Source organism: Humulus lupulus, chromosome 3 (assembly GCF_963169125.1).
Source record: "Humulus lupulus chromosome 3, drHumLupu1.1, whole genome shotgun sequence".
NCBI classification, from domain to species: domain Eukaryota; kingdom Viridiplantae; phylum Streptophyta; class Magnoliopsida; order Rosales; family Cannabaceae; genus Humulus; species Humulus lupulus.
In genome coordinates, this window is record NC_084795.1 from 267,936,107 (window position 1) to 267,952,995 (window position 16,889).

The following is a 16,889-nucleotide window of genomic DNA, read 5'->3' on the forward strand; positions in this document are numbered from 1 at the left end:
GCTCGCTAGCGCCTAGTCGATCAAAGATGTTATGCTGTCTAGGCTGCCCCCCCTGCATTTTAGCTCGTAGGCCTATTTTCTCTTGGTGGGGGGTTCCTATCTCCACCTCTTCATTCATGCCCCCAACCAACATTTCTCCTGCCAGAGTGGGCTTCATTATAATCATGGCTGTCCCTAAACTGCGACCGACTGGTCACGCTATTTCCTCCTCTGGCTGGCATCTCCCGAGCGTCAGGGGGAGACCTACGTTGGTCGGTGGGTCCCCGTGCATTATTATGTCGTGGGGGTCCCCTGGCCGCAAAGCCTGACTCGTCGTGCCTTCTGTTAGCAGAAGGACGTTGCCCTCTGCTCGGTGGATTTGGCTCATCGGACACTGGGCGTCTAGGGCTTCGGGGAGGCTGCCCGGCCTTATTCTGCCTCTGGCGCTGGGGATTGCCTCGACCAGCTTGAGAAGGTGGCTACTGCTCAGGATCCTGAATTGGGATATCCTGCTGAGCAGCAGGTGGTTGCTCCGGCCTTTGGGGTTTGCTGGCTGGAGCGGAGGATTCGGATTTGGGGCCCGTTGCGGTGATGCATTTGGTGGCTGATCCGGTTGAGAAGCCGGCCCAGCTTGTCCCCTAGCCAACTGAATGGCTGCTTCTAAAGCGGCTGTGGCATCTCTCTGCCGGCGGTCCATGTCTGCTTGCTGCTCATTCAGTTTCTGACGCTGACGCTCAATTTCCCTCTGTTGTAGCGCCAAGGTCTCTGCCGCATTCTCTTGATTGACCCTCAGATTAGCTAACTTGTCCTGCAACACACTCAGTGTTGTCCTCAGCATTTCAGAATCCATTTCTTCCTCCTCAAAATCCAAGTGTGGCTCATTTTCAGTCACATTTGGAGGAGGAGGCTGAGTGGATGCAGTGCCAGAAGTCTGACCAGCTCTCTTAGATGTCTTGGCCATTTGATCTTCTTGAAGTTTCAGATTAATCTCTCAATGAAAGCACCAAAATGTTGACCCTTGATTTGGCCAACGACACAGAGTAAATAAAACAACAAAGAACAAAAGGAAATCAAGAAGAGAATCAAATGGAAAGAAAATGACACAAACGATTTATAGTGGTTCGACCCAACCTAGATGGTAATGACCTATGTCCACTTAGTGTTCTTATTGATATTGAATCCCAATATTGTGATCAATGAACTAGGGTTCACGAGTTTCACAAGCCTTGGGAGGATTACAATTTCGGTGGATAATCACATTATGATTTTCTCTCTGAATACAAAGATCAAAAGTCTCTTCCTTGAGCCATCACCTTCTTATTTATAGGCTCAAGGGGGTTACATGGGCTGATGGGCCTTAATTACAACTAAGATCAGCGTATCAAGGTAATAAAGGAAAATATAATAAATGCACTTATTACAAGATTGCATATCCAAAATGAAAGTATACGACCAGATCGGTCGCACCTAATCGTGAGACTTGACGAATCAACGGTTATCTGGTGGATGGTCGAATTGTTAGGAAAATATTGTTTTGCCTCAATGGAAATGATTATAAAATTACAACTCTATGCAATTATATTACAAGTAAATATAGATTGATTAAATAAGGTTACAACTCTATAACTGAAAATACAAATAAACCAAAGAAAGGGAGAAGATGACGATGATGAAGAGAATGGTGGAAATACAACTCAAAGCAAAATGTTACAAGTAAACTAAAATGTTTGAAATAAAGAAAAGAAGATTACAACCTTTGAACAAGAAATACAAGTAATAGGAACAAGAGAATAAGTAGAAAACAATGTAATAGAAAGAAGAACAGAAACAAAAGCAAACTCTCACTTACACAACCTAAGTGAAGAGGATTGGAGATCACCAACTTGAACATGGTATAAAACCTTTGTCCAAAAGCTTATTTCCCCCTAACTCAAGCACTAAGGGATCTCTCTCAGATATTGGAAAAGTTTTATGGAATTATCAAGCCTCAAGGTGTTTCTAGCCAAGTGCTCTAGTGGATAGAAAAGTTGTGTCTTACAAGTAAGCTATAGGCTCCTATTTATAGAGTTTAGAGACACCCTTTGAATTTCAAATTCCACCAACCCCCATGGCTGTTACCAATGTTTAATTGGATTAATATGGAATTAAAAAAAAGATTTGGGAGTTATTTGGGTTTTTTGAGTCGTTCAACAAAAATTGAAAAAACTGAAAATTTTGTCAGTTTTGGCCTGTAGTTGCGGCCAGAGACATTAGTGGCCGCGGCCACTGGTCTCTGACCCACAGGCCGCGGCCACTGACCAAATTCAGCACAAAAATTGTGCTGTTTTTCCAAACGGTTCCAAACCCTCCCAAATGATTTTGTAACTCCCAAAACACATTATTGGGGTTAAAATCATATCTCTAACAGCCATATCACATATGAATTTTATGAAATTCATCTCAATATTGTGTAACAACAATTTACACAATAAAGGGTAATATTTGGAGGTTACAAATTTGTAACACCAAATATGTTACATTATTTGGATATATCTCATATATCTAAATATTGTAACTCTCTATTATATGTTATAATATGTGACACACTTTGTCACATTTATTTAATCTAAAACATTATATTATAATATAATATAATTTTACATTATATTATAATATAATATAATTTTACATTATATTACAAAATAATATAACACGAATAGGGTCCATCCACTCAGAACCGCCACGTGCCAACCACGTGGAAGAAAATCTTGCCACGTCATCAGGAGTCATTTTTGGGTAAACACAAACTATGATATAATAACATATAAAAATATATTTAAAATAAATAAATAAAAATATGAATAACGTTTCATCTCATCTTATTTTCTCAAGTCACATACTATTTATTATCTATATATCTACAAATATAACAAAATTTATGTGTCTAATGTAATAAAAAAGAAATAGGAAAATTGTACATTAATACATCATATGTAATAATAAAAAAAATTGATAAACAATAATTTTAATAATTTCATTCTCTTTTCCTTATTCATCACTTTTTAGACTTTTGGAAAAATAAATGTTTCAATTTTAAAAAAATTCCACTTTGAAATTGATGCAACTACATAAACTGGTATTTTCACAAGAGGGCACCAAAAGAAAATACTACCATGGTGAAGCTGCTTGGAATTGATAAACTAAGCACTCACTAATTTTGTGTTTCTCAAACTAACAAATGAAGTCTTCCTCTAAGAATAGGGTAGTTTCTCTTTATCCTGTTACTAATGGAAATTCTTAATCTCTCATTCACACTCTTCTTCCTCTCACCATCAATAGAGTAGTGCTCATGTCTTGAAAAATAGACTAACTTCAGGGATCCTGCTAATACTCTATCATCAGTTTGTATATCAGTTGTTTAGTTTTGAAAAATTGGGTAGTTTTATATATAAACATGGAATAAGTTATTTAATAATATGAATTAACGTTACATATTAATTATGGTAATATACAGAGAATGCCATAATAATAATAATGGTGAGAGTTATCAGAATGAAAAGACACCAGATTTTTAACATTTGCTATTAATAATATCTTTACATTAATAACATTTGCTTGCTATTAATATAAAAAAATGTAAGGTAATTAATATAAAACCAAAAATCTGTTAAAAAGTACCAAATTCTCAAAAATTAGATAGCTAATCTATAAATGATTGTCATGTCAACTCTATATAACTCTCTCTTTATTTATTTATTTACTTATTTATTTATATATATATAAACTAGCGAATGGCTCGTGTTACTTTTTTTCTTATGATTTACTCTTTGCAAGAAGACTAAAAGTATTTTCAAAATAAATGAGTAAAATAATATATTTGCGTTTTAAATTTTTGTATATAAAAAAAATAAATTTTAATATAAACAAATAGTTCATAATTATTAATTTGTTTCTTTTGGACTTGAAAATTGAATTGAATATAATATTTATTGAATTTAAGTTATTATTATTATGTATTTTTCCACTCCTCTGGTTCTCTGACTATTTTTCTTTGTTTAATAAATTCATAGTCTGTGAAAAGATAACTTGATTGTAAACTAATATTTTTCTAAATATTTCATGAAACTATTTACAACTTCACAAATAGTTTACTAATTTGGAAGAAATAAAATGCATCATTCTCCCATTAAAAAAATAATAATGACTACATTGGAAATCAATAAATTATAGATATAATTATTCTTAAAAACTCCAATAAGGTGTAAAGTAAAACTTAAATGAAGAGATTCAATAGAAAAGAAAACTAGCACACTTATTACATTAATACAGTTAATTTATTTAAATGATGAAAAAAGAACACATTTTAATAACTTAATTTAAAAAAAAATACTATTAAAAAATAAACCTCAATACAAAATAAAAGAAGAAAGGGAATAAAAATAATAATGAAAAATAAAAATAAAAAAACTTGACAAAACAAGAAAAGGTAACAAAAACTATAACAAGTAAATAATATTAATAATAAAAGATAACTGTCAATTTTTTATTTATTCAGTGAAAGACAAAATAATGTAATACATAGTGTCTATACGAGATGATTTTATGATTAAAGAAATATAAAAAAATAAAAAGAAAAGACAAAAAAGAAAGATGTGCAATTTATGACAGAAGATTTTGGTCCTGAAAATTCTCTTGAACAAATCCAAACTTGGGTTTATACGGGTGTACCAACCAATAATTTTGACAGCAAAAGCCTAATTGAAGCTATGACCCAACATTAAAATTTTATATTGATATAAAATGTTAATGATAGAAAATTTAATAAAGAGACGAATAGGACAAAAAGAAATAGTAGAAATATGTCTTCCTTTTTTTTTTCCTTGAAGAGAGTTATACTGTATTTTAAATACCTATATATAATTGGAACATTTGTGAAATAAAGCCGTGGAATAGTAAACATACATGACAAAAGCAAAAATTATAATGGACCAAAGAAAAAAGATGAGCATTTATATATATATATAGTAGAGATATATATAAATAGGAAATGTTGCCTAATAGCAATGCTCCACATATAAAGGTGAGAATGTTTATCTAGAGGATAAAAATGATGTTTGACCATCAAATTCAAAAAATATATAATCATTATTTTCACCAAACTGCCATTTTTCACACATGATTATTCAACAATTATATAAACATCAGATACAATTAATTTTGCAAGTATTGTGTATGAATCCCCCCAAACATATAAGTGATAGTTTTTTAAAAGGAAAAAAAACAAAGAACTCAGAAAAGCATCAAACCAGTAACCCTTCCCCCTCTTCATATCCCACTGATTTTCTTTCAACTTGTATTTACTGAACACAACTTTGTAACATAGAGAGATGATTTGTTAACAAAATCTATGTCAGTTATTGTGTAAAGTCAGAATTTACCGCTATTTTTTTTATTTTTTATTTTTTGGCAGCATAGCACTATTAGAATGCCACCATTCATTAATATTATCACATTGTTCCTTCTTTCTTGCATGCCACTTTTTTGTATCTATATTTTGTACCCATATCACTCCATAAGTTATCTTATCATCGACCATTTAATTTTTTACAAACTAACAGAGATGAAAATGTATTGTTGTTTTAACTAACTAGTTAATATAACAATTCTATTTATCATAATTATATTCAATTTGGTTGTTATATTTTAGTTATACATGTTCTACACATAAAACACTGTAATTAAATTTAAAGTTCAATTTTGTGTGTAATGTTTTTTAGCAAATTTTGTATATAATGTTAATATGGTTAGGATCAATAGATACCAATTTAGTAAAGTGTTATTTTTCCGACAAAAAAAAAGTATAGTGTTATTTTGTTATCTTGCTTTATTATTATTATTAGATTAATGATATGTGCACCCAAAATATGCACTCAAACATTACACACAGTGACATGTCACTACTTTTTTTAAAACAGTGGTCTCAATTTTAATAAATGTGATTGGCTAGCATATTCTGCCACATCACTGTATGTAATATTTGAGTGTATATTTTGGATGCACATATCATTATTCTTATTATTAGTAGTAGCACTGTAGTAGTATTCCTTAGAAAGTAGAGAAAGGTATACATCTCCTTATTAACATCAATATTGATAGGATCTCCTTCATGATGGTTCTCATTTATCAGAAAATTCTTCATAGTTGACACTTCGAACTTTGTGGCATTGCATACATTACAAGCGTACAAAATGGTTATGCATACCGAGTCAGACCTATTATCTCTATCAATTCTTGGGATATTTTCTTCATCTTGCAAAACCTAGTTCCTTTCTGAGACTAGATCTACTAACTCGAAAAAGAAGCTCACTAAGGCCAATGAAAATGTGTCATCCTATCATCACTTATGTCCCATGATCCTTCACCAATCTCATTAAAAAGCTGATCCCAATCCCAGCTCGAGTACCCCAAGAAAAACCAGTAGTCAGTGATAGATTGATTCCCAGATTTAATATCTCCAATTTTATTATACGTTGCTAATTGATCGAGATAGTACACGCCCGGTAACACTTCAGGATGTTCATCTTCCACAGCAGCGCGAGTTAAAGTAACCAGAGGCATGCCTCGCACTATGAGTGGTCCCCCAAAGCACAGATGTGCCTCTGTTAACATCTGCAGCCCATCTTCCAGGTCACTTAAAGCATCCCAACTTATGTGCTTGTTGATAATCAGACCTTGGAATCCGATACTTTGATCGACCTTGACAATCAGGATTTTTGATTTACCAAATGGCTCTGTGTTATCAAGTTTATCGGCAGCAATTAGGATGGAACCAACAACCACTTGTGAAGCTACTCCATGTGAGCCTTTTGATGTGTCAGACTTGAGCTTACTGTGTTCGGCCACACTTTCTTGTTCCTGGTTTCCCAGTAGAACTTTATAGAATCCGTCATTTGAAGCAGCAGTATCAAGATTGATGTTGGTTGATGATGCCTTCCCAGCAAAATTTTGATTTCTTGGGTTCATTTTAGGATACCATAAGATTCCTACACAAAACGGAATTGAGAAAAAATAAAGAAGAGAATGTCATGAAAGCCAGATACCAATGTCTTATCAAATCAAATAAAAAAACATATTGCATTGGATGAGGATGTTTGCCTACTCTGATTCTAAGTTCTTAAATTTGAGTTCAAGTCTAATTTATTTACCTAGGACATCAAAGTTCCTAATAGCATAAACAGATACCTTCACCATTTGCATTAATTCTAAAGTACTCAATACATAAACAATTACCTTTCTCATAGATAAGATGGTGAGAGTTACTTCCATGATCAGCAATAAACTTGATAACATCAGCAACTCCCATGTGCCCTTCATAAGGGATAGCATTCTTCTTTTCAGCTGGAAATAGCATCAGAGCAGGATAAGCTTCCATCTACAAATTCCAAGGACACCAAACACAAGGAAACTAAGATCACATTTGGTTGAATGACAGGAACTGCATCTTCATTTGTAATTCTAAACTACCGACTACACAGCTTGATTCGAATACGCTAGCAGTGGCACCACAACAACAATTGCAGCTTTGGGACATATCACACCCAAATATTTAAATTACATTAAAAGAAAACACTACAAAAAGCATAAAATAATACCAAGTCTAAAGAAAGAAAAAAAAACACCAAGTATCTTACCAAAATTAACAGCACTTTCTTGTGCCTATTTCAACAATATTTTACAAAAGATAAATCAAAACTTCGACAAACACCTTGCCTTAAGATGACTAGAGTCGTGTATAACAAATCCCAGCTTGCCCATTTACTGAAGAGGAACAATATTGCCAATACAAGTATCCCAGTGGCATATTATTATCTTTTAAACGCCCAACACTAAATGTACCATAATCTACAGATTTTTTATTTCTATTTCTTTGACACCACAGTAGGATAAAAAACAGAGTGGACCATAATCATTTTTTTAGAATTACGAAATTTTACTAGGCATTATCTGAAAGTGATTTTATTCATGCATGTGGAATAAAGCACAAAGAATAGTGAAAAACTTTTGTGCAAAATGTAATAAGCACATTATTTCAATTAAATATAGGGTTATTTGCAGCATTAATACCAAATCTTTCATAATAGTTGCACTTATGTACCAAATCAATTTTTTTGACAACAATAATATCAAATCTTTGCTAATAGTTGCAATTAAGTACCAAATCAACTTTTTTATGGCATTAATACCAAATCTTTGTTAATAGTTGCACTTAAGTACCAAATTATTTTTTTAATGTAGTAATAATATCAAATCTTTGTTGATATTACACTTCTTTAAGGTATTATTACTATGTAAAAAAATTAAATTGGTATTTATGTACAACTATTGGTAAAAATTTGGTATTATTGCTGTCAAAAAATTTGATTTGGTACTTAAGTGCAACTATTAGTAAAGATTTAGTATTATTGCCGTCAAAAAAAGTAATTTGGTATTTAAGTGAACTATTATGAAAGATTTGGTATTTTTCCCGCAAATATCCCATAAATAAATAAAATAAAAAGACTACAACTGGCCCCCGTTAAGACTGAATGGCATAGGAGTCATGCCAAATACTAATAAGCTCAGAACGCCCCTTGCTTGAGTTGTACTGCTTTGTTCTATAAAACATAAAACTAGAATTTAAAGAGCTTGTATAACCCGCCCTCATAAAAAGCATTGGCGTCAAATTACAAACAAATCTACAGATTATATTGAAAGAAAACCCTATGCAAAAGCATTTAATACAATTCTTAAAGAGACAGTAGATCCATATTTTGAATTTTGACCCACTAGGGAAAAGATAGAGGACAAGAGAGAGAACTTACTACCCAATTCTCATCTCTTTCAATTAGCAAATTAATGGACTAAAATAGTAGAAAAGCTATATGAAGCTTCATAAACATAGTAAGGCAATAAATATTCAAGCATTCCAAAAGGCTCACCTGATTTAATGATCTTAGTATCAAACTACAATCATTTTGTGTGCAATCCAACAAGTAGATTAATGGAAACTTCAGCTCCACATCCTTCAAGCTATCTGCCACATGTGCAATGTAGTAAAAAAAATGATCAACAAGTAGAGGAAGATTTAATAGTTAATGCATCATTACAGCAGCAAGTCCCTTTTTCTACTTTGGAGTAATAGAAGGAAATTAGTTTGCTTGTTTGATGTTGTCAAATTTGAAACATTCAATTGACACTACCTCTTGATTGCAAAACTCTAAAGTGAAGTAAACAAATCAAATGTAAATAAACAATGACAAGAATGTGAAGTTCTTGAAAACAAAAGGGTTAAGAAATCTAATAAATTCCATAACAACATTAATTATCACACCAACTCATTCCTACAGAATAAATAACCATTCGACAAGCAAGCTTGTAGGAATTTATATTATATCACAGCCATATCTTAGATATTTGATAGTCATATATATTTCAATGGATAACAAATTTCATCTATAGATTTGCAGAAAATCCACGGCATAACAGTACGACAGCAACAAGCATCAAAGAAATAAAATCACAAGGAGCAATACTTCATATCCTCACATCAGAAACATGATAAAGTTTGAGATATTATTGATAGCTGCAATTCTCTACACCTAGAATGCTAGATAAAAGTAATGTAAAGTAACCTTTAAGTTTTAGTTTTCTTTAATAAAAATCATAAAAATAATATTTGATACTTGTATTCATTGAAGTTCAAACTTTACGGGTGAAAAAAAAAGTGTCTCTGTTGTATGATATTTCATCTTATCTTCCATGTACAAAATGTAAAATCATTTAAGTGCCCTATCTTTTACAAACTTGGTTCTAATTATTAAGGAAAGCTCCAACATGTCTTTGGCCCTTTAGCAGCTTAGGCCACGTGAGTGGTTTTCAAAGTGTAAATAAGTATCACCTAAATCTCCTAGGAGAGGAATTAAGAAATTAATTTTTCCAAGGTAAAAATAGAACTAGTAATCCAAAGGAAACAACACTTTAACGCAACAGTGACTACTGGAAATAGGTACTTACCACCATGGAGCATTGCTTTCCCAGTCCTAGACCCTCTCTTCATTGTATTGATATAACCTCTCATAGCACGATATACTTCACGAACAATCAATTCCATTCTCTGGCAAAAGCCACACCATTTATTGCTAAAAAGGACCAACACATCCTTATTCCAAGCATCAGAGTCAGATTGATTACATCCACGAACCAGCTCAGAAAAAGTATTACTTGTAACTCGAGGTATAGAATCCACCTCATGGAAATCCATATTGACAAATGGTGGCTGCATGGCTTCCCTTGGGCTATGAAGAACAGATTCAGATTGTCTGTATGGAAGAAGACTTCCATTGAGAAACCTAGTGAGAAAATCAGCCATTGAAGAATAGTTTAAATCATTCTCCTCTGGGAAGACATAATGCTGTTCTATAGAAGGATCAACAATTACTAAGCTTGGAATCTTAGATCCACCAGTCAAAGCGCGAAGTAACCTAAAATTACCATCAGAAAAGAAAAAAGATCCTTTGAAGCCTGGAAATTTAAGCTGTTGGCGCTCTGAGTTGTCTACTTGTAAAGAACTGGTGTCTGCAATGTTTACACCTCCATCGACATCAAGTTTATGATCTGGGATGAGTTTCTCAGATTCTACAGATAACTGTTCATTAGTTTCCAAATATGTTTTTTTCTCTTCATCATACTGAGAGTTGTGTTGAGCATCAGTGACTTCAGAAGTTACCGGAAGCTCCTTGTCAGCAATACTTGTGCTATGGGGTGATTGATCGTTGTCTGAATCAACATAACTTGATACAAGATCTTCCGTTTCCTTTATTGGTGAAGCTGGGTTATTCTCAGTTTCTGTAATTGATGGCTTTGTATTTACCTGCTTTATGTCAATAACATGTGATAAAAGCTGGAAACCCAACTCTTTTGCAAGTGAGCTTAACTTACTTTCCTTTTTTGGCTGAAGAAGGCGTGCCAATATCTCACGCAAGGAATTTCCCTGGAGATCTGAATTCTCATTATCCAAAGCGACAGGTTTTCCTTCATTTACAATCATGATAGTGGACATTTTCTCCCTTAACTTCATCAACTGAGCTGTTCGGGATAATTTTAATCTAGGAGGTCCAAATGTACTCCGAGTTGCCTGATGATATTGGAATAAATTCTCAGGCTTGTCACCGTTTTGTCCACCTAACTGGTATGAATCATGTATGTGAAAAGCTAGATCTCGGAAAGCATCAAGAGCATCCTTACTTTTGCTCCTAGTTTCCAGTGAATTACATGAACGATCTACAAATAAGAGTATAGATGGTCCATTAGCAGGTAAAACAGGCTCCAACGCACGGCCATCACCTTCCAGCTAAATAAAATGAAGAAAAATATACATGGGTCAATAAATAACAAATTAAAAATTATTTAAACTACTAAAGGATTAAGCGCAAAGGCTAAAAATATAAATATATATATGTAGAGAGAGAGAGAGAAAGCACAAGAGTATGACAATATGAAGCCTATTGAAGCTGTTTAAGCTCGTCCATAAGTTTGTAAGACAAGGGTTTACAACAGCTACTAGCTAAAATTTTCCCGTGATAAGTTGCATAACAAGACAGGTTTGGCTGTAATGTGACCCATAAGAAAGATGGAAGCAAAAACTAACAAAGTTCAGGTTATAATAACACCAAGATAATGTAAGATGTCTTATAAGCCCTAAAAAGGACGTGAATTTTAGAAGAAAAATAGCATTATAAAAATTAATACGGTTATAACCCACAATAGAAGATTTTTCCAGCTATTGAACAATTTACTGTTTGGGAAGACTGGAAAATCATGGAAACTATTTCTCAAGAAAATGTGCATGCAATTATGTCTAAAGTAACAAAATAGATTTTATAGGATAATAACTCTTTAAAAAAAAATGTGTCAAGGTTCTCTCTTGCTTAAACTTGACTTAGAGAGTGTCCTGACCCAAAAATCTTAAGTAGGAGCGGCACATGTGAAGTAATCATATACTCATATTAGGTAGAGAACCATATTATTGCCTATACTTTCACTCTTTATAACATAAATGCACAATTTAAAACCATGCCACATCTAGTCCAAAAAATAAAAATGCTATTAAATGCTAGATTACCTTCATAATGCATATTATGACTATATCTGTAAGAAAAGTTAGTGTGACACTATATATTAATTTAACAAAACCTACATTATTTCTTAAGTTACCAAATGCGTAGGATAATGAGCTTTCACATGTAAGAACAGATTTTAAAATGCATAAGAATGCATGAAGAACATAGCAAATTAATCACATGCAAAAGGTTCCAATCTGATAAATAGATACGCACTAGTGTACTTAAATACAAATTTTGTCAACAACAAAAAAGAAAAGTAAAAAATAGAGTACATAACATATTCACTTCTTCCTACTCACCCAAGAAAGCCCAAAAATTAGACGTCAATACTGTTATAAAAAGAAAAGGAACTAACAGTTCTTATATGGAAAAGAGAGTAGGTGCAATAGGTTTTTACATTTCTTGCATTGCAACTTTTTTTTGCTGAGGCTTCTTGCACTGTAACCAATGCAGACTGTTTGATTATTACATTGCACAAACTAACAGAACTATTATAGACCAAAACCATTAGAAGCTGTGCATACATCTCAAGGATTTAACAATATAGGATTGGGGACACAGGATAACATAACAAATTTGGTACTAAGACAGGAAAAGAAGAGCAGGAGAATTAAACTCACCTCTGAAACGATAGCAGCATCCTTATGTAAAACATCACTAAGGTCATCCTCTTTCTCTATAATCTTCACACAACTTGGACAACCAGCATGGTTAAGCACTGCTAACCACGAACCAGATTCTCCAATGCCAAGAGTTGAAAGCATAGATCTTTCTGAGACCAGACCATATCTATACCTTTCTGATGGTAAAAAGAAGTCTTTTGCAACTGTCATGAACTTCAAGAAAAAAGACTCAAATTGCTGATATCCTTCAGAAGTACACGATGATAAGACACCAGGCATAGTATTATAATCCTTGAAAGGAGCACTTCCATTCACTGAACTTAAGTTCACAAGCCAAGGAACTCTGCTAATGTCATCATCTACGCTGCACATCATGTTTGCATTTTCCATCTCCTGTTTCCAATTTTTAAAAGGAACAATGCATAAAATTATTACTATGAACTTTATTCTATTGTAATTGGGAAATGTGTCTCACAGTGATGAGCAGTTATAAACTACCCGCAACCTTCTGTATATTCTTTCCCATAGGTGTCAGTCTTCTGTTTGTCTCTCCTCTGAAATCCGTTTCAAGAATAAGTCCTGCAAAGTCAATGTAGTTTTTTAATTAAAGTGATAAACTCACCATCCTAAATTCTTCAAGCTTAATCTAGATCCCAATGTTTCTTATGGAAAACTATTCTTTCTGCTAACTGAAAATAAACAAATACAAACCAGTGAAAAATTATATGGTTGTCAAGTGTTACTGAAAAACAGATTACAAATGAAAAATCAATGCTAACCTCTAACATACACGCGGTAAAAATAAACACCACGGAACCTTAAGACTATAAATAGCAAACTATATACCTTGTTATTAGTAGAAAGACTACCTATCTCAATGCTTATACTGACAACAAATTCATGATAAGCCCACTAAATTCCAGGGTCTCATCAGCTGCACATAGCCATGCTTTGGTTGCAAAATGACTTAGGCCAATGCGATATGTGAATCTATAATACCAAAGTTATACAATATTAACTCTAGTGTGTCCTGGCCAGTGTTAAATTAACATATATTTTAATGAAGATCAAAATTATGTAAGAACCTCTAAGTATGTGGCTAATATTAAGTGAAACATGCATGGCCAAGTTGACAGAAGGAATGATTAATACTCTTGTCTCGTTTACCATATAAATTTCTACCAACCTTGTCCACCAAAACCATTTTCGGTAACATTCTTCCTCCCCTTGGCCAGCAACTTAGGAGTCCATCCACAAAATTCAAGGAGAAGTAATGCTTTGTCAGTTGAATCAAGGAAAGTCTTCAATTCCACTGGATTACTTAGGGATTTCAGAGGAATCTCTCCAGGAAAAACTGATACAAATTGGTAAATTGAAAATAATATGTTCTGTGCTCGAAGCCTTCCTCGATACTTGTAAGATACTGAATTGTGATAGTATAAAATAGTTATTTCATCAGCCATGGCACCAATAGCATCTGCTAGCATCTTTTCTGTATTTCTATACATAAACATCAACTTTAGGGAGTTAAACCATTCTTGTCTGTTAGTAACCATACTTGATACTTCTCTCTTAAGTGATCGAGACTCGCCAGACCCTGCACATCAAAGCCAGCATCAGAACAAGAGTCAAAATAAATCACCAAGAATGGCAAAGCATCTTAAAAAAAATTGTAAACAACAGGAAGGAAATAACACCTACTTTGTTTTTCATCATAAACACTATTCTTAAATAGTTGTCAGTAGGCATTTGTAATGTTTTAAAGACATATATAGAACACTGAAAGCTTTCTTTAACAATCTGGGTTTACACAAAATAAAAAAGAAAATATCTTTGGAAGCAATACCAAGTACGGAAGGAAAACAAAAACATCCACATGTTAAGTTCATCAATGCAGTCATGTTTCATAAAAACTTTGGTTCTTAAACCTTTGGCCACCTAAAAAAACCTTGAAACACACTTGTTTTCTTAGCCGATTACGCACAATTACTGTAAGATTCAAAAACAACCTTTTCGCTGCTTCAATCTTACAAATATTTACAGATTCATATCATCATACAACACAATGCGATTGAACTCATAAAGTCATTTAGTGAGCTACTGATTTGAATAGCTCAAAATGCAGCCCCCAAAATCAGACAAGATAAGAGAGCAACATCGGTTCAATCTGTTCCCTTTCGTTTGAAATTAGCAATAAATAAAAACTAGAACTGAAATTTAAAGACAAAATTCAAGTACTATTGAGTAACAAACAGTTAACATTGATTTCTTATTGAAAATCATAATAAGCATGAGAGAGAGGGAGAGAGAGAGAGAGAATTACGTACAGGGGAGAGTGACGAAGAGGAGGATATGGGGATGGAGTCTGATCTGAGAAGAGAAGTTGAGCTTGGTGAGGAGTTGCCATTCTCCGAGGCCGTCCGATTTGGAATCGACAGTTGGTGGTGAGGAAGAAGAGGCCAAGCATATAGATATAGATATACAAGCAAGGAGCACCAATTCCAGCTTCTTCTTTTTCGTCATCGTCGTTCATCAGTGTCGCCCCTCTCACACAGCTACACTCTCTCTCTCCCTTCCTCAACGATTTATTTATTTGCGCTTATGAAAATATCTCTCCCCCATAAAGTATTTTATTTTTATTTTTTGAAAAATTGTTATTTTGTAGTAAAGTTATGTTCTATATCGGAATAAATGAATTCGAAAATAAATGAGAATAAAATTAGAGAGAATCATAATTATTATTTCTTTTACCAACATTATTTTTATTATTTTGTTTTCTATAATCATTTTATTTTGTTTATATAATTTGTAAATTTATTGGTAATACTTAAATTAATTAAATTTCTTTTTTATATATAAAAAATAAAAATAGTATTTTAGTGATAAAATTTTAAAAGATAAAATTATCTTTTGACTTTTAATTTTAAAAAAAATAAAATTCATTACTCTGAGTGGGATTACTTACTTGATTTCTCCTATTTCTTATTTTAGTAAACATGTTAATAAGAATCAATATCACACAAATAATTCTCACTTATATTAGGTAAACATGCCAGAAAGCAAAAATTGAAGTATTTGGTAAAAAAGAAAGGAAAATTAATAGAAAAATATAGGTGGGTCTCAAAAAAAAATTCTCAAGAAAAATTATTGGAAAGTTTTTATAAAAGTTTTGAAATTATTGAAATTATAGGTGGGTCTCAAAAAAAAATTCTCAAGAAAAATTATTGGAAAAGTTTTTATAAAAGTAAGTTGGTGAAAATTTATGAAAATGACCTTCAGTTAAAACAAAATAAAATTAATAAAAAGTTTTTAATGGGGAAGGGGGACCAAAGTTTCAATTTATGGCAAGTAATTTTGATTTATTAAGTCTTCTTTTAATAATAAGTAATAAGTTTTTTTTTTAAAAAATGGGTAGGTGCCTATATTGGTATCTCGTATTTTTTCAAAGTATAACTTTAGGACCTTCTGATACGAATAATTCTCACTTGGTATTCTCATTTTTTTAAATCAGATAAAAATAGTACCTTATGCTCGGATTTGGTCAACAAATTTTACATAATGACCAGATTGTCCTTCGCTGCACTGATTTAATTAATTTTAAATTAAAATTACATAAAACAAAAATCTTAAATAAAAATTGAAATTAAGATTTTTTTTTTATTTTCTCTCTCTCTCTCTCCTCCCTCTATCCCTTTCTTCTTCTCTTTCCCAACATCGAAGCCCCTGTCTCCTTCTTAAAAAAAAAAGCCCTAAAACTTTCCAATCTGTTTTCCTATCTCTTCCTCTTCATCTTCTTCCTCTCACTTTCTTTTCTTATATTGCAGGTTGTAGACGCTGATGAAGGGCGCATCTGGGTTTGCGATGGAGGCTCCGAGGTAAGGGCTACATGGGCTTTACGACAGGTGTGCTTCCATGGGATGGGTTCACGACAAGATGTACTCTAAGATGGGTTAGCGAGGGGGATGGGTTCTAAGATGGTGGCGACGAGATGAATCAATGATGGGTTCACCATAACTTCAATCCCAAAAGCCTCACCACTCCTCATCGTCGCCACCTCTTGTCTACCATCTCAGTCTAGCACAGGTCAAGGATGCACAAATCTCATTGTCGACTGTTGTTGTTAGTGAAGCTCCATGCCTAGACCTCA

At 33.1% G+C, this 16,889-nt stretch overlaps 1 protein-coding gene across 1 annotated transcript; it reads right to left on the minus strand.

The window, feature by feature from the left end:
- Positions 1-6,071: 6,071 nt before the first annotated feature.
- LOC133824112 (uncharacterized) lies at positions 6,072-15,336 on the minus strand. The gene is made up of 8 exons (XM_062256977.1): positions 15,070-15,336; positions 13,929-14,339; positions 13,248-13,321; positions 12,740-13,135; positions 10,012-11,347; positions 8,937-9,031; positions 7,249-7,390; positions 6,072-7,001 (listed from the first exon to the last, which is right to left on the minus strand). The coding sequence occupies exons 1-8, from the start codon at positions 15,263-15,265 to the stop codon at positions 6,325-6,327; spliced, it is 3,327 nt and encodes a 1,108-aa protein (XP_062112961.1). The 5' UTR covers positions 15,266-15,336; the 3' UTR covers positions 6,072-6,324.
- Positions 15,337-16,889: the final 1,553 nt, after the last annotated feature.

What these genes read in the sequence shown, in the direction of transcription:
- LOC133824112 (XM_062256977.1), bottom strand. Translation starts at nt 15,265, where the DNA reads ATGACGAAAAAGAAGAAGCTGGAATTGGTGCTCCTTGCTTGTATATCT. An exon ending in TGGGAAAGAATATACAGAAG is followed by an intron (nt 13,136 to 13,247) that starts GTTGCGGGTAGT and finishes AATTGGAAACAG; the next exon opens with GAGATGGAAAATGCAAACAT. An exon ending in GAAAGCAATGCTCCATGGTG is followed by an intron (nt 9,032 to 10,011) that starts GTAAGTACCTAT and finishes CACATGTGGCAG; the next exon opens with ATAGCTTGAAGGATGTGGAG.